Here is a 19,626-nt window from a genome sequence, read left to right as displayed (position 1 = left end):
ACACAAAACCTTCAAACATTCTGTTGTAAGATAAATAGTGTATTCATTGGTGTTGTTGGGTGGAATTGCTACAGTATTACTTCAGACAAATCCTTGAGTTTACATAAAAAAATTACACCAGAACCTAATTGGAAAAGATGTAACACTTGTTCATTAATGTTATATTGGTGCAATTGTGTGAGTGTTCGCTGTTCGCTACTTGTTCTTCATTTGTATTTCTTCGTGTATTACTGCAGAAAAAAAGTAAGAATATCTCAACACAAAATATTTATCTGTGTTTGCCAGCGGAGTACCACAAAACAACAAAATTGCTTTCACTACAGTAACAAAAGATTGTCCTGGAAGCTGTTTCCCGGTACTCCTAAATACAGAGTAAAAAGACTGGGACATTTGGTCACCCTATGTTGTGAGTTTATACTGTGAAAATTTGATATAATATGACCCGTTTGTATACATATTTTTAAATTGTTTTTCTTAGGTCTTGAGTACACCCCAGCGTTTGTCGAGTCCTCAGGTTTCTACACCCTCAACACCAAAAAATTACATTTCTCCAATTTTAGACCACAGCGGCTCACGGAAGCGACAAGATCCAGATCCTGATCTCTTGCCTGAGTAGTGAGTGCAGTATTCATTGTTCTTGAAATTCAGATGTGCTTATTAAGCCTGCTTTACCTTAAATTTTTACGTAGTAGTTTTACAGGAATATAAGTCCGGGAGGTCTACTTACTATAAACTATATTTTTCTCTTGCAGTAATATTTCCTAAATGCAGAGCAATTCGGATAAGTAACCGTAATTGTTAAGATAAAAATAGATTTACAAATTATAAGTGTACGAGTAAAGTATAAGAGTAAAATTGTTTGATTTGGAAATAAATTAATATACGTCATAAGATCTTTTATGTGTTACTTAAATAAGTTCTTTTACATATTTACCAAGTTACAAGTATTGTTATGAGCATTATTATTCTAGTGTTTAGTCTACTCGTTAATTTATTGCTTGAAAAATACGAGTTTTTTGAAATTTCGTTAACCGAGTAGAGCTTTAAAACTTAATAATACGTTTATGAGAGCAAAATATATGTTGATAGATTATTATATTAATTCGTCAAATTCACAACAATAAGTGTTTATATACATTAAAATAGTAATCTTGCATTGAAAGAACAGGAAACTGCTCGCAATATTCTTTTCCGAGCAGTTTCATACGAGTTTTGATTTATATATTCAAATTAGAAGAAAGTACTGAATAACTGGTATTCATGTTGCCTGATACTAGTGTACATGATTTTTTTTTTTCTACTTCAAGTAGCAAACGAAGAAAAACAGAGAAGGTGGGGAAAGGGTTGAGACATTTCTCAATGAAGGTTTGTGAGAAAGTTCGGAAAAAAGGAACAACATCGTACAACGAAGTAGCAGACGAGCTTGTGACTGAATTCACAAATCCAGCATGCATGACTTCTCCAACAGATCAGGTAAATTTTCTAGCAAAAATATTTTTAATATAATGGATGTCTAACAGTAATTCGTTCGTATCGCGAAACGTTGGAATTTTGGAATTAAAAATGTTTAATTAACAGCTCATAACTGTGGACTGACAATAGGTATAGCTAATTGCATTTCCAATTTTATTGCCTTCAGTTGCTAGACACTGACAGTTTCAACTTCACAATATGTTTACATGATTATTATTATTATTATTATTATTATTATTATTATTATTATTATTATTATTATTGGAAAACAAAGCTCTAAAATCAGTTGTTGCAATGTTGATCACTACATTGATTGAAGAGAAATAAGTAGCAGTTTGTATTATTATTTACCCGATTGTATTGTATTGTATTGTATTATTATTTAACTTAGTAGTATTATTTAACCTAAATTAGTTCAGTTGGCTTCTTCATAAGCCAAAACATTCAGATATAGTTTGCTTTGCGTGCAATAGTTTGTTGTCAAACTGAATGATCACGCTGCCACATTTTATCCTACCAAGAAAAGCTACTTGCGAGAAAATCGTGTTCAAAATCCTGAAACATGTTTCTATTTTCATGCGGTAATGTGTTCGTTGGCGTTTGTAGAGTAATGGAGAATTAGCTTACATCCGTTTTGCAACGTCCAGCTTGTATTAGTGCTATAAACGAGGATTCCAATTCCAGGATAGTACACATAAATAGAACAATCACAAATATTTTCATTTTTCTGACCCTAACAGCTTTTATGGCACGCGGAATTCGCACAGTTTGGTCTGCCACGTCTTGGCCTGCTTTGTGTGAACCTCATAAATCTTAACGGTAGTCCAGTTAACATTTTTTTTTTTAATTTTATTTTATTTAAGGATTCAGTATCACTGGCACATCATGGCCAATTTTGCAAAAAACAATTATTGTCCTGTTGTCTTTCGATTCGCACTCCATTTTATTTGTAACCGCCTTCCGGACCTGCCCCCCTTACTGTCCCACCAATGAGTGTTTTCAGGAGACCTGAACTTACCTGATAGACACCAAAGGACATTTCCAAAAGAGGATTACAGAATTTTTCCCAAATCGCCCACCGGTTTCAATAATGAGATGAGCATTAGGTACCGAGAAGTTCGGATATTCCGTCCCGAAATCCTCACGGACGATCAGATGGTCACTCAGACCACGAAGCACACAAAGATTATTCATACATATAAAAAAAACACATTAAATAAAATGGCACCATACTTATTTATTAAAATACTATTAAAAATAATGTAGTAGAGAAACAATCATAACACTCAACACTGAATATATATACTATCTCACTATAGATGCTTTTCTCACACCATTAATGCACATGGGGGATTAGCACTGTGGGAGTGACATCGGGATAATCCCACGAAGTAGCTTGTTGCTGCAGCACAGTCACAAAAAATTGACGTTAGTCTCCCTCAAAAGAATGTAGGAGACCGCGGTGGCTCAGTGGTAGAGTGTTCACCTATGGTGTTTGGGGTCCGGGGTTCAAACCCTGCTCCCGCCAGATGAACTTTGTGGTGGACAAGCACCGTGTGCGTGGGTTTTCTCGGGGTTCTCCCGTTTCCTCCCACTTTCTTCATTCCACCATTTCATTCATCTCTCATTATCACCGTCTCCTTTAGTCTAACCGGCATAACCGTGGGACGTAAAATTCAAAGATTTCATTTCATTTCGAATTGTCGCGAACTTTCCAACGAAGTGTATTTAAATTACTGTTCTACGTACATAATTATACATCGTTGTTTGGATAAGGCAGGATTCCGAGTTCTTTTTTTGACTGACTGCACACTTCACTGGACGCCCACATCATCGCGACACTCTTATTAGTTTTTTGTATAACATAAATTATATTAGTGTAAGACTGTAAGTTTCAATATAGAATTGAGCACTGTTGCTGCTGTGGCAAGTGTTGATTGGTACAGTCTGTCTTGAAATTAATTTTAACTTCTTACCAAAAGTTTTGCAGAAAATATAAAATGTGTCTAAAAAGTCTAGACTGATTGACTGTTTGGACGGCATATAAATAAATAATAAAAAAATAATTTTAAAATGGCACACCAGTCGGGAAAGGCTGAGATAAGAAATAGTAACAGTTCAGATCTCAGCTGTGATCGCCACCACCTCTAGTGGAATAAAAGGAGAATTGTAATTCGGTACATTTACTTTTATTACCCACAGTAGCGACAGCATGTGATGCAGCTATAAAGCTTTTGCTTTCACTGAAAAGCAACATCCTCAGTGCTCTAGCTGATTATATAGTAAAGAAGTGAGATTTTCTTTTAATTATTTTGAAAATGGTCTGTACTTGAGTTCGAAAGTTCAGTGAGAACATTCTTGGCGAATTATTATTCAATGGTGAAGAGTGGAGCAGTATGTGTGATTTGATTGATTTCCTGAGATTGAGGATGTTACGATTTCAAACGAACTACAGAGTAAATACTGGTCATTGTCTTGTGTGTAATATTCGTAAAATTGAGATTGAAGTAATATTTCTAATAATAATTTGATGATTTTATATTCTTTTTTCTTCATTTGCAAAAGAAATTAGGTAGCTATTAACAACGAAAATAGCTTTTCAATTATTAATCCCAAAAACTGAAACTAAATACCTTTTGTAATTGAACTAATAATTTTTCTCAGAATGCTGTTGTTTTCGCGAGGGACATGTGTAACATTTCGCCTTTTAGAGAATAAATTAGTTTCGGTTTGCAATTTGTATTACTGAATTTTTGTTTGTGTTTGCTTCCAGCAATATGACCAGAAGAACATTCGGCGACGAGTGTACGACGCATTGAATGTTCTTATGGCTATGAATATTATTTCTAAGGAGAAGAAGGAAATTAAGTGGTTAGGACTGCCAACAAATTCCTTACAAGAATGTGTGAATCTTGAAAAAGAAAAGCAGAAGAGGTTAGAGAGGATAAAGCTCAAAACACAACAATTACATGATCTTATTCTCCAAGTAAGGATTTATTTTCTTTATTCAAATTTTCATCTTTTGATTGTTATGGGTAAATGATGTTCAGTAATATTTTCGAATATTCTATAATTAACAAGGTTGTTTAAACAATGGCATGACCTCTGAATCTTTAAACACAGATATATATATATATTGTTTCAAAAATTTCTATGATTTGTTTCTTTAAAATGGGAGTACATGTAGTTCGGATGCCACTGCTGTAAGTCCATTTCTCATACAGCCTTGGTGCTGAAAGAACACAAAACTGCAATCCAATCAAAGCACCACATAATAATTAAACGATAAGCCTAACCATTTAAGTTGACATTTACTGCCATTATAAGTCCTGACGGCAATAAGAGCATTTGCTCCTATATAGGAAGCCATGTTTAGGAAAATCATCCTCACCACAACCGATAAAACAAAATTTTCGCGGGGAGCTCTTCTGTGGCTAAGCAGTTAGCGTTTGGCGCGGGAGACCCGGGTTCGATTCCCGGCGGGAGCTCATGTGGTTCGGATTCCACGTTAATCAGTAGGTCCATGTCTCATATAGCCTCGCTGCTGAAAAGGGACGTTAAACTCAAAATCAACTCAACTCAAAATTTTCGCGGATGTCATACAAAATTAAGTACTCGACTGAAGTGATCTAGAAAAATGAAATTGTTAAAATAACTTTGCTAGATACATAACCAGCCAATATTGTTGAAATACACAACAAAGTGATGTAATTTACCTCTTAAATTAGCAGTCAACTACCCTTTCTAAAATTTTGTGAGAAGAACCATTATGGAATAGTATAAGGTTGTTAATGAAATATTTACTTGGGAAATTTAAACATAGTCTATGATCTCCTCTAATTCTGAAAAATGAAAAATTTTAGGCCTGAAAAATGAAAATATCATCTTCGATAAGTAAAGTGTGTGGGAGTGCACTCTACATACATGATCAATTTTAGAGGAAACAGTTGTTTGGATTATCTTTTATACAGAAGGATAATCAATCTAAAAATATATTACTTGGTCTACAAATGTGAAATTTCTACCGATATTAAAACAACAAACATGTGAAGGTATCAATATACATTTGTTAAGTCTCGGTAATATTTGTTAAAGCTTACTCGTGTATGTAACTGAAGTATACGAAAATTTATTCTACACTAAGGAATACAAATAGGTATTCCTATTATAAGGAATTCAAGTACTTAAATTACAGTAAACTCTAATTTTGGCTGTTCAGTTTAATTTATAATTACGTATCATTAAGTTAAGCTTAAATTTCAGTACTGCATATTGATGTTTTCTTGAAGGTTTCGGTTTTGATGCCACTTGTTATAATATGATCGGTTATTGAACATTGAAATACTACGAGGCACGTCCAGAAATTAAGCCTACTAGATTTTTGTAAGTTTCAAAAAATTTATTTAAAACAAAACTTTTACATTGTTACATCAGTACATATGTGAACGATTTTTCCACGTAGTCGCAATTCCTTCCGATGTACTTATTGAGACGAGGCATGAATTTTTTCATGCCTTGTTCAAAGAATCTGCCGCCACCTCTTTTGCCCAATTCTTCACCTACATCTTCACTTCCTCGTCAGTTGAAATTTTTTTCCCACCCATGTGCATCTTCAGGGAGGTGAACAGATAATAGTCTGTAGGCGCCAAGTCAGGGGAATGTGCGGGGTGGTTCAAAACATCCCATACGACTGACTCCAAAAGTTGCTTTGTTGCATTGGCCGTATGCGGTCTGGCATTGTCGTGCAGAAAGCGGACTCCCTTCTTCAGTAGTCCGCTCTTTTTCTGCATTGCCCTTCTTAATTGTTTTTATCTCGTTAAAAACTTCAGACGAAGATTTCCTGTTAAAAACGAGATAACGGATAACGCTGCGAATCTCGCACTTTGCGGCAAATTTTATCAACATCTACGGGAGACGTTACTGTGGCCACAGTTTTGGTCGTACTGACGCATGATTGGCGTCGCTGGAAACGGTAGGAACTAAGCTACACAGCAGTGTCACCAACATAGCAATAATATATTCCCTCTGCCCGCGAGGGGCCGAGTAATACTTATTTTGTGGACGTGCCTCGCACTAGTAATAAAAGTTGGATTGTTACGTATTACTCTCCCCGTAAAGAAGTTTTCTCAAATTCGCTTAAATTAAGTTTTCCCGAGGCTGATACTTAGCTAAATTACTCTCCCGAATTTGAAATGATAATTTCTAATTTCATCATTATCTTCATTAAAAGTCCTTGGATTAAAACTGACATTTACACTAAAAATATTTAATATCATTAAAACCTTAGTAAATCTGTATCGTCATTAGATACGTATAGAATGCAGAAGGTTTTAAGTTGTTCGGACAATGCATAATAGGTAAATATATATATATATATATATATATAAATTTGTACCCGGAGAGATGTCAACAATAACTGATAGTAAAAAAAAAAATAAAATAAAAAAAAATGAAGTCAATCAATGAATAATATATTTTAGTTAGTTGTCATTTAGACAAAATGTACTTGATGCATTTTACAACGCTTTTTTTTTCTTCTCTTTCTTTCTTCTGTGCCTGAATCTCACGAAGGCACTCAAAGCACTAGGTTGCAGCACCAGTATTTTGAATCCATACACAGTATATAGAAGTTTCTGTCGTGTACCGTTTTACGTTTTAGAGACTTGATAAAATCTAAGATTTCTACTTTTTCATATATTCACAGAAATATTATTTTACTGTAGATTTCTTTATGTTGAACTCATTGTGAAAAGTTTGTGAATAGTTATGAAGTTTATACTGTATAAGAACACATAAAAATATATTGAACTCCAAGTAATATCAATGAGGGAAGACATTTGTCGTCATGTTTACCTTACAGTTGATACTTATTTGTGCTGACTGTTCGTGATAATTCTTTGTTATGGCCGAGCGAGGGCATTGGACACGGCATGACATTGCGTGTGCGCATATAGTATAATGAGTTCATGTATTGTATAATATCTAGTTATTTCATAAATACTGTGAGAGGTTTGGAAATAAATCACAGTCCTATATTGACGATATATTGATATCCTTTTTGCAAGATGATACACGGAGGTGTGGAGCATGAAGAGCACCAATCAGTTTTCAAAATGTCTACTTTGGGCCTGGATGCAGGCCCGGAGTCTGAGGGGCCACTCGTCAGTGGAATTACGAACAGTGTCGATGGAAAAGTGGTGGGCTACCTTGATCAGAGCACGCTTTAGGGAGTTCATATTAAGATTTCTGTTGATTGAACCATTGATCATAGTTTGTAATTGGGTTCAGATCCGGGCTGCTAGAAGACTAGTCTGACGTGGAGATGGTTTGGGACGCTGGCCTGTAGCCACTCCTGTGTTGACCGTGCCTTGTGCGCGGAAGCAGAATCCTATTAGAAGGTCCATTATTGGTTGGGGGACGTGGTGGTACTCAGTGATTTGACAATGAACTTCAGGATTGTGGTTTGATGCACGGCAGCCGATGTTTTCACCCCTTGTTCACAAAAATTGAAGCGTGATTGTGCCGTTGAACCTCACACCCTATCACGCCATGTCTGATGCTGCGTGATGGGACTTTTGCACCCTGGAAACACGTTCAGCAACGTGCACTGATGATGATGCGTACAGTACACACGTTCATTTTGAGTGTTAAAGGACTACTCAACTGTGAATAGTTTCTCGTCGGAAAGGAGTTGTCCTGTTGCCACTTCCTGCGTAACGCTTGAGAAAACGTTTGTTTTTCACCACACACTGCTGACGTAGCGCATTAGTCAGAAAATGACCTGTACGTTGTTTGTAGGCATGTCCCAGGTCCTAGTTGAACACTCGTAATATAGTTTATCTGGAAATTGATATCTCTGGATATCACTGATTGAGTCCTGACGGGATTTACCGACTACCTTTCACCTACGGCTTTAATTCCCTGTGGTGTCCTCACTGTACGCATTCTGCCACTACACTGCTGGACATTGACACTCTCCGTTCCATTGTAGCCCTGGATGGTGTGGTTGACAAATCGTTTACAGATATGCAGAGGTTTCAAGGTAGCAAAGATCCGTGGTGGTGGCATGTCCACCTTGCCCAGCGCTATGACTGCGACACGATTCTCGTAGTCGCCCTACTCCATCGTTACACGTTCCCACGATACCCAGATGACAGCACTCACTCATACCCAGCATGGTCGAACTACGGTCAAAATCCTGACAATATTTATGAAATAACTAAGTTTATACAGATGATAACTCGAAATGCATTAATAGTTGTTCTTGTTTGTAGTATAGTATACAGCACTGAGAGCATATAATTTTATTCCAGCAAATAGCTTTCAAAAATTTGGTCGAGCGGAACAGAAAATCCGAACAGACCCACGGAGTTCCTCCTCCAAATTCAGCCATCCAACTGCCATTTATAATAGTTAATACAAGTAAGAAGACAATTATTGACTGTAGCATTTCCAATGACAAGTAAGTGATATTTATTTATTTGCTTGTATGTAAGATTTTTGCCGATCTGTTTATTACTGATGGATCCCCCTTTTGCCATTTAAACTATTTGAGTTGCCCCTTGTCCATTTCTCTGGTGACGCCACTGATAAAAATCCACTGAGCTCAAGGTGTCAGCCTTTTAAGATGATGGAACAAGGGTCTCGGTTCCCAGTTCTCAGCTGTTTCGGGAGTAAAGGAATGGGGAGAAAAGTGAAAGAGTCAACTATGTACGTTAAAAAGCCATAGGAAGATTTCAGTACCATTGATATATGGTCCCTAGGTACAGGAGCTAACGACAGGAAGCAATTAAAGGAATATATGTGTACGAATTCATTGTTCGATCACGCTTTACTGCAAATGAATACAAAGCAAAGTACGGTAGATACATAGCAAAAAGTTTACACTTCAAATACTGCCCCAGGGAATCTACACATTTTTGCGAACAAGGCGGTATACATTGACGGATCTCACACAGTCGACGTGGTGGTGTTCTACACCTGCTTTATCGTTAGCAAAGATGTGTGGTTGCTATTAGGAACTATTTGAAAGGCGATTGTTATTTGCTATTATGTACCATATTTTTCTTTATACTTTTGTGTTCATTTGTGCATATTAGTCTGATAGAACAAGGAATTTCTATGATTGTATCTTTCGATGGCTCCTGCTGTTAGCTCCTGCACATGAATGCCATTGTTGTTGGCATTGAAAACTACCTTTCTGTATCTTTCAGCACATACAGCAAGTAATTTCTATTGCTGCAGTTTTTTGGCTGTTGTATAGTTGCTATAATTTATGAAGTTAACGCTTATATGTATAAGATATTCAGAATAAAAATCATCACTGAACTCTTTCACTGAAACACTCAAGCAGATAGGGAGGAGAAAAAATTAAGGTCAAAAGAAAATACAAGGAACAGAGATGAAAACGAAGAAGCGTCGAGGTGAGCCTCTTGTAAGAATGCAGGATCGCTTGGTCATATTTAATGCTGCTAGTCCGTTAGCAGGTAGTAGTTAGTCCCAGTGGCAGAAGTAGGTCGGTAGGAGTGAGGGACTAATAAAGAAGAAAATTTTATGTACTGTAAAGGAAAAAAAGATTGAAACATAAAAATTAGTGAAGAAACTAATAAATAAATTAATTAAAAGTTAGACAATTTAAAAGTAAAATTAAAATAAATAAGAATGAGATACAAGATAAAAATGGAATGTGTATGAAAGAAACAGTATAAATGATGATCGTAATAAAATTGGAAAATTAATCGAGAGAGCGGGAGAGAGAGAGAGAAGAATTTTTTTAATACAAGGGCAAACTTATAAAGTAAATAAAGAATGGGACTAAGCCAGAATGAAAGAGAGAGAGTGTGAGTGAGTGAGTGAGTAAGTGTGTGTGTGTGGGGGGGGGGGAATAGCGGATGTATAATGCAAATAACATAACACCAGCAAAAATGGCGAAGGTATAGAACGAACACTGGTAAACTGGGTGAGTATAGTGTGGCAGGGTCGCTTACCAATGGGGGAAGTGGGGTGGCCGACAGGATAGTAATGTAAATGTTTTCCGGTCTCTTGTCTAATGAACATGAAAGATCCTGAGGGAAGGATTCGTAGGTATAGTCAAATATGCTGTTGTGATGAATTGTTTTCTGAGACAGGTAGATGAAGAATTTAAGCGCGCAGGAGTATCGACGATTGTTGATTCGAATCGAGAAAGGAGTTAGAATTTCACATATGTAAAAGACTGGAAAGTGGAAGTATTTAAGGATATAAACTAGGTTGGAAGGATCGCATCTACCGGAATGATAGAAAAAATGTGTTCTTGATGGGAAGTTGGAAGTCAGGTGGGCATTACAGCTTGACAGTGTTGCCTAGTATTTCTTCAATGGAGATGTGGAATTTTCAAAGGGCCTGTTCTCGTGATGAAAGTATGGAGGTTGGAGGGTGTTCGGTAAAATATTTTAAGATGAATCTGAAATGCCTTTAAAATTTCAGGTAAGATGATCCTATAAGACAAGAAAGTTAGGAATAGAACATTTAACGGTCTACATTTTTTTTTTTTTTTAAATTTTCGATAGTCTTTTGCATAACTAATTATTTGGTAACGAGATTAAGGACATATCGGATGGCGATTGCTGTTGAGAGAATCATGAAGTATTGTTGAGAGACGACGAGAGAATTGCGAGACTAGTACGATATAGTTAACCAATAGGGCTCCTGTAATGGTATAGATCGCATAAGAAGCATTTAATGTGTTGAGGGTGGAAATTCTTGAAGTGAGGGTTGATAGATTTGATTTGTACGTCTGGTACTTGGTGTCCCGGGTTCGAACCCAGCCCCCGCCAAGTGAACTTTGTGGTGGACAAACACCGTGTGCGTGGGTTTTCTCGGGGTTCTCCCGTTTCCTCCCACTTTCTTCATTCCACCATTTCATTCATTACTCATCATCACCGTCTCCTTTAGCTTACCCGGCATAACCGTGGGACGTAAAACTCAAAGATTTCATTTCATTTTTTGATTTGTACGTCAGTGTTTAGATGCCCATTCTCAAGTGAGACTCATATCCACAAAGGTGACTGTGTGGTTAGACAAGGACCTGGTAAAATTCACTGGGGTACGTCTTGTTCTAGGGACTAGTTTTTATTTTATTTTATTTTAATGCCTGTAGGCTGTAGGTCCATGTTAGGAAGACATTGTCTATGAATCGAGGCTAAGAGAAAAAGTTTAAGTAGTGATGAGGGGCATATTTGTTGTTGCAGACGTCTTATGAATAGGTTAACCTATAATGAGTTCTGTGAGTGCCCTTGATTTGGAGATAGTGGTTATATTCAAATATAAAAATATTAATAGTGAGAATAAATTGGGACAGTTAGGGGCCGCGGTGGCTCAGTGGTAGAGCGTTCACCTCTGGTGCTAGGGGTCTCGGGTTCAAACCCTGCTCCCGCCAAGTGAACTTTGTGGTGGACAAACACCGTGTGCGTGGGTTTTCTCGGGGTTCTTCCGTTTCCTCCCACTTTCTTCATTCCACCATTTCATTCATTACTCATTATCACCGTCTCCTTTAGCCTAACCGGCATAACCGTGGGACGTAAAACTCAAAATTTCATTTTCATTTTCATTTCAAATTGGGACAGTTTGGTCAGGAATTGCATGCTGAGGTTTCAAGATTCGGGGCGTATATTGTAGAAAACGCTGAGGCGTGGGTGAGTGGAATATTAAAACATAATGAGGTTACATCTACGGAAGTTAAAATAGTAATGGGGGCTAAAAGTGTCAGTGACGTAGTGGATAATGGATAGGAAGTAATTTGTGTCTTTGAGATATGGAGACCCTAACATAGGAGTGAAGTTGCTGCTACCAATACTGGAAACAGCGAGAAATCCTGCTTTTTGGGAGACATCCTGCATATTATATTTCAGATAAACTTATTGAGAACAATGTAGAACTTAATTGATTCTTGACTTACTTGAATGTGTAGTTACTTTGGAATGATCCAAAAATACAAATATTTATTTATTTATGTATTTATTTATTTACAGAATGGAGTACCTGTTTAATTTTGACGATACGTTTGAAATTCACGACGATATAGAAGTTCTTAAAAGAATGGGAATGGCCTTAGGTACGTTGATTTTGTGCAGCGTATTAAATTTTCAAATGCATGAGAGTATATGAATTTACTTTATTTTAACCCTTCCAGCAGATACAATTGTGAATGCAGAACACATTACTTATGAACGTTGTGTTTTCCAATATACTCAGTAAATGGCAATTCAGTACCTAACAACTTATTATTCAGACACTCACAAATGTGCTTGTAGCTAATTTGTGTACTAAAATCATTTGATTGGCATTTTTTGACAGCTGAAAGTAGCATTCACAGTTGTGAGGGTATCTGCTGAAAGGGTTAAAGAAATTGTGGATGTCATTGTGATTCGAATGCTGTGGTAAATTTGGACTCCTTTTATTTGTTTTAGATTTTATGTTAAATGTATTGGGAAAAAATTAACACAAGTAAAAATTTTTAATGAATCTTAAAACACGAACGGAAAGGGGGGGGGGGTATATGTATTGTTACTTGATAGATGGAACGCAAAGTAAAATTGCTATATCCGGATAACGAATAATAAAATGGAAATTCAAACCATATTTAAAGGTGATATCGTTATAATAAATTGTTACAAATACTTATCTATTTAATGAAAACACCTGGGTTTGGAAACACGGTAACTGTCAGGGGGAGACCGCAACGCTGGGCCGTTGGTGGTGATGTATTAGGGCAAACTCCGCACTACGTGAGAAGCAGTGGAATGGCATTATGCAGTGTATTGAATGAATGGGTGGTGAAGTGTAAAATGAACGACCTCTGTTTTCCGAAGAGGGCAATCTTTGGACATCGCACCTGGCAGTATCTGTTCCTGTAACAGCACGAGGTATCGTTACACAGTTAAAGTTTCTGCAGTGAAAAAGGGACCGATTATTCATTTTCCCAATATGCGTGCTTATTCCATCATCTCTGTACCGGTCATTTTAGGAGGGTTGTCAGGTGACCAATAGCACTTGTTCTGTCTATTAACTTCTCCATTTGTGTAGAAGTGAGCATCCGAATGGTACTTCATAATAAAGTTACAATTTAGCCGTAATTGCTCGATAGCCTACTCATAAAACTGCACTCGGCGATCAGGATCGTCCTCGGAGAGATATTACTGCATTTGCACCTTATACGGATGCCACTTACACCTGTCCACTGAACGTCTCACCCCAATTGCATTAATAAATAACGTGTGCTCCGCTGAAGTGACATCGAGGAGGCGGCCAGCACTTACTGTTGCTTCGTCCGCGGCTGCCCATTGTTATCCGCTACAATGTATGTCCACGATTCTGCCTCGCATCCTGAAATTGGGTTAATAACCGTGACACTGCATGGACAGTCCTTCAGCCCCAAAGGTCGATTATATGGATACGTTCCTCATGTGTTAACGATATAGTTTCACACCTGCAAGAAAGAAGTAAACATAACATTCGGTTGCCAATAACTTTTCACCAAATTAAGTTACATGAAATCTGATTACATATTTGACATCCTGAGAAAGTTCTAGCTCATAGTCTTGCACCATACTACCCATCTACTGTTCATAATAAAAATTTCGAATCATATGGCGGCCGTCCGCGTGACATACTCCCACAAGTGTCCTCCTGGACCTTTGTGTATCGCCCATCTCACATTTAATGAAACTACATCCGTGTGGATTTTAAAAAGAGGGTAAGGGACTTTTGATACCCTCTGTATAATTGTTTTTTCTCAGTTGTGTTAGACTTCCAAACTATGTTATGCCTAAGTGGCGGAGGTCTTACAGAACGGCGTTTTCCATCCGTCCGTCTGTGGACAGGTGTTAGAGCAAAAACGATAAGATATATCTTGATGCGGTTTTTTGCAATCGATTCAGCGTCCCAAGAATAAGTTCCATCTCCCCTGTTAACCCTCTGTTCAAACCGAAAGTTCAAATTAATCACTACCATTTCAACGTTTATCGTTATAGAACGAAAACAGTAACAGATAGCGAGTTTTTTTGCAAACGATTCAGCGTCTAAATACAACTTACCATGTCTATTCCGAACACACTATCAAAACTGATAGCTGTTCAAATTTAATATTTCTTCGGGTTTCAATGCTCATTTCCACAGAGCCAAACGGTGAGAGATATCGGAATGGGGTTTTCTTCAATCAGTTAATTGTCCAAAGAATAGGTTCAATCTTCTTCATAAACCCTCTATTAGTGGTTCAAATTAGTCATTTCCAGTTTCAACACTTATTGCCATAGAAAAAAAATGGTAAAATAAGCAGCAAGTGGTTTTCTGCAATTGATTCAATGTCTCAAGAGAGCAAGCATATCGTTAAAACCCGCAGCACTCTACCAAAACCAGAAGTGGTTGAAATGTAATACTGTTTCTGGTTTCAATACTAATTTTCATAGAGTTATAGGTTAAGAAAGGTCGAGATGCGGTTTTTACATTGATTCAGCATCCCAAAAATAGGTTCTAATTCCTCCGGTAACACTGTTCAAATCGGAAGTGGTTCAAATTAACTATTTCCGGTTTCAACATTTATCGCCATAGAACAAAGATGGTAATATATAGTGACAGGCGGTTTTCTGCAATCGATTCAGTGTCCAGTGAATGTACTGTCACAACCTGCAACACTATCAAAACCTGAAGTAGTTGAAATTTATTACTACTTCAGGTTTTAATAATTATTTCCGTGGAGCACTTTCTGTCTTCTTTTCATGTCACGAATCACCTCCCAACGTATGTGCACATCTATCTGTTCCGTTCCAACTGTCAGGATTCGATTTTCGATTCCAAGTTGGCACCCCTGTCAATCGTACACGACACGAAATTCCACATGCAACAGGACTTTTTGTCTTCTTTTCATGTCACGAATCACCTCTCAACGTATGTGCACATATCTATCTGTTCCAGCCCAATTGTCAATATTCGATTTTCGATTCCAAGTTGGCATCATTATCACTCGCACACGACACGGAATTCGACAAACTACAACAAAACTTTTTGTCTTCTTTTGATATCATTAATCACCTCGGAAGTATGTGCACATCTTTGAAGTTCACTCTGTGTATATATTGTAACGTACCACGTGCTTGTGTTTACAAACACTTAATATACGTATATATGTATGTATTGTTTATGTTATGTAAATTATATATTTTCCCAATGAAGGCTTATTTTGAAGAAAATTCATAGAATAGGCAACATTAGGCACTAAAGCAATTATTTAGGCAGTAAAGGTCGAAATAGGCAAAATATGCAAAATAAAATTGGCTTAAATCGAAACTATAACCCCCTATATAAACTTTAAAATGTTATTTTTGATAATATCTTTAATATTAAAGAATAGGCATTTTGCCTAACATCCGGTCTCTAGTAATAGAACATAAACAGTAAGGCATAGCGAGTAATGGCTTTTTAATATGGATTCAGCGTCCGAGGAATGGGTCCTATTTTTGATGTTATTGATCTGTTGCAATCAGTAGTTATAGATGTACTACTTCAAATTTCAATGTTGAATTCCCGGAAGTGAAACGAAACTCACTTTTCCTTTCTTTGATCATATTTGTCAGTCCAGTGTCCAGATTTTAAGCAAACCATCGTATGTGTTTATGCCTTTCTTGTTGCTGTTTTTAGTCATTTTTAGCAATAGGAGACATTGGAGTGCAAATTGCTAGATCAAATGTGGATAATTGCAAAGAGGATAACTGACGTGTATTAACAAAGGTTTTATTCTCCTTTACGTCTACAACTATATATGATTTGTCCATACTGTCAATCTGTATTTTTCTTGTTACAGGTTGTACTTTTCTTGTTATATTCTCCCAATAGTAAAACTTTAATTTTTGGAACTACTTCTATTACCTTAAATGAGGAAGAAATCATCTTGTGTAAAAACTGCCTAAAGCAAGGATGCAATTTGTCGACAATCATTCTAATTCTAATTTCCTGTTAAGGATGGAGTATTCTGACGCCCGAAGAGCACTGTCCTTTTAGTGTTAAAGCTAGATAACGACCCATCTGGTTTCTACAGTCTTGACACTATCATCAACTCTTACCTCTAAGTCGTAATCGCTGAAAAATTTCTAAAGGAAATTATGGTGGAATTTTCTTCTAAAATAAAAATATTCTGCACTTCCAAAATGTTTCGGAATAATACATCAAAAGTCCGTCCGGAAAGAATTCTCATTGTGTAACCAGATCCGATAATTAGAATGGAAATTCTTTCCTACTCCTTAAATTTTGGTGATTTTGTACTTTGTATCATCAAATAAATCCTTCTAGACAGAGCGGGATTGAGTCACAAAGTGTTATGCTTCAAATGCCTAACTGCTTCTACTACAGCTTCTGAGTTTAATTCAGTCCTGCAACAGTCCAAATATTGTTTTTAATATTTCTACACCTATCGAGACTTCAATTCTTCCTGTTCTTCCAGAGTTCAGAAACATAAACGAAAACAAGGAAATGATAGTACAAAGTAACTCAGCAATACAGTCTTTACTGTCAAATTAAAATATAGTATAGTCCATATTATTTCTCCATTCCTCAACCTTTGGCCGAGGCCTCTGACTGCCAGTGATCCATTTAAACAAAACATTTGAACAAGAAAATTAAACTGAATTCGTACTAGAAACTTTAGTTAATTTCATCACGAAAATAAAATTTTAAAAGCAAAATAAAAATGAAAAATCGGAATCACCTAAAATATTTTTATTAGCAAATAAGTGAGATCTTAAAATCTTCGAAGAGAATTAAAGAGGAAAAAGTAAAATAAAGCAGTATAGAAAGGATATTGAGAAAGAAGAAGAAACAGTTGGATCTCCTGAGTACCGAGACTATCATTTTAAGGCCCCACTAAACTAGTCTTATATCTCCGTATCATATTCCTTTTTAAAAAAAGTAAAAAAGTAAAAACTTTCTTTAGGTCGTCCTCTGTCGGAACCGTTTTATCCTGATTAATGCTTCTTCCATTCTTGGATTGGCACAAACTATATGAAGGTTTCCATTTAGCTGTCTGTCAGTACTGCGAATCAGAGGATGACTAACGCAATTAACTTGATAAATTCACTAAAAATATTTCAAAAGAAGCAAAAGTCTGCATAGCTGCAAATGTAAAAATTCAAAAAAATTAATGTAAAAGTTCAAAAAAATCCAGAAAATATTACAAAACAGCAATGGTAGACATGACCTAAGAAGCTTCTTCACTTGAAAATAGAGAAATGAAAAGTGCTGAAGTAAATACGTATAAAGGATCGGATGCTAGAATCAAGTCGTAATAAATTACAGAATTCACAGTCTGTGCAGAGATTTTGATTAACCACCCAGGTTAATAGCATGCCCAGGGCTTGGGAGGGGCAGCTAATTAATAGTAAGTGTCTATTATATTTATGAATTACCTAATATGAAGGGTAAGGGGGAAAAAAGGAGGAATGTCACAAAACAGCATTTTCGAGAAAACAGCGTTTTTATATTTTAAACCGCGTAAAATGAATAGGGTAGTCAAATCTTGAGCCCCTATTTACATGGACATTTCGCCATCTACGCATGCATGGCATATACTGTCAAATAGTACCAATAGTCACCAACAGATAGGACAAAGAACCAGATAAAGCACACACATGGACATTCCTTGTTTTTTCCCCTTACCCTTCATATGATATTACAAGATATTAATTTTTGAAGCATTTTAGTTATTTTTATATCGAATTGCTAAAGTTGAGCTCGTAGTGTTTCAAGTCGTCGAATCTGGGATGTTCTCATTTCGTTAGTTGATGTGCCCGATTGTCTGGTGGTTATATTAAGACGAACACATAAGAATTCAGTTGGAGGGCCGCTTGCGATCAGCAAGTAAGGTATATGAGCAGACCTCGCAGTCCGAAATCTAGCTAAGACAACGCCTCTAAAGAGCAACACAAACTTCTAAAACTTAACTCAATTACTCCAATATCCTACCCCGAAACCTGGGTGCGGCCTTAATTAAAACATATTGTTCTTCTATTAATTATACATTTTACGTATTACTGAGTTACTTATTAGTTTCAGCTTTCTTTTGAACCTCGCTAATGTCAATGTCATATCCCTCTTCTTATTGACTCTCTTACTAGGTAATTATTTGGTGGACGTAAACTGTGATTTTTTAAAAAATAGTATTACAATAATCCATGCAGAAAAGAAACTGTTAAGCTTTTTTCCCCTCTAAATTCATGTAAAATTATTTATAATAATATCGAAACACGTTGGAAATGACCTTCCGCCATTACTTTAATGTAAGTATGTGCTGTATTCAGGGTTGGCAAAAACTTTTGTTTGTTTGTTTTTGTTTTGTTTTGTTTAAATAATTTGCTCTATGTATTTATATCACATATGGACAGAAATAAGTTTATCTCGCCTTGATGTTATTATGCAACAACCGAGTTGTGCTAGAAGAGGTTAATAAGCTTAAAGTGGAATCCAAACCGTTTCTCGGCTTACATCTGAGAGAAATTGTCCTCCATTTAAATTCGAAACCGAGACTAATTGGCCACAAATGCGATACGTCTGCCTATTCACTCACGAAGGACTCCTGATAAAAATACGTTGTACTGATCTTTACATACTTGTTAATATAATTGTCAGGAGTCATTTCAGAAGGACAAAAAGACAAACAATTGCACAAGTGGAACCATTATACAGAATTACATATGGACAATTTTAAAGTACTGCAGAGTACGGAAGAACTAATTTAGTCCAAGTTAGTTCACTACAACTTTTATTAGTCCAAGTTAAAGAAATACGACGACTTAATTTGCATATTAGTAACAAAAGTGAATCAAGATACGAATTATTTGAGTCAACTTTGGCTCTGACCCATTTATACATAAACAGATGCCAAAGATACTTCTGATTTCAATAAATGCCTCTCGTGGGATTTTTATATCCCCCCCCCCCTCTTCTCTCAAAAAGTACGGCATTTCAATGTATATTATCAATAGTAAACATTATTAAAACGAAGAAACAATATTTAGAACTTTCCTTTGATTGCTAATGCGTAACAATAACAACAAACTATAAAAAAATCACAAAAGAAACATTCATAAACTTAGGTCTGAATATAATACGAATAATATACGGGAGTGA

The 19,626-nt window shown here is 36.4% G+C and overlaps 1 protein-coding gene across 2 annotated transcripts in view; it reads left to right on the top strand.

Annotated features, from left to right (window-relative positions):
- Dp (transcription factor Dp) overlaps positions 1-19,626 on the top strand; it is a 71,896-nt gene that overhangs the window by 44,576 nt on the left and 7,694 nt on the right. The window contains exons 5-9 of one of the 2 annotated variants that reach the window (XM_081768986.1): positions 479-615; positions 1,308-1,473; positions 4,247-4,459; positions 8,787-8,935; positions 12,483-12,565. In XM_081768986.1, coding sequence (XP_081625112.1) covers positions 479-615; positions 1,308-1,473; positions 4,247-4,459; positions 8,787-8,935; positions 12,483-12,565 — 748 coding nt within the window. The remainder of the gene's footprint in view (positions 1-478; positions 616-1,307; positions 1,474-4,246; positions 4,460-8,786; positions 8,936-12,482; positions 12,566-19,626) is intronic. The other variant, XM_081768987.1, reaches the window with a different exon arrangement.

The sequence above is a fragment of the Thermobia domestica genome, chromosome 8 (assembly GCF_964235325.1).
Source record: "Thermobia domestica chromosome 8, izTheDome1.hap1.1, whole genome shotgun sequence".
NCBI lineage: Eukaryota > Metazoa > Arthropoda > Insecta > Zygentoma > Lepismatidae > Thermobia > Thermobia domestica.
The sequence above is the reverse complement of the archived record's forward strand: the minus strand, read 5'-3'. Positions and strand labels throughout refer to the sequence as shown.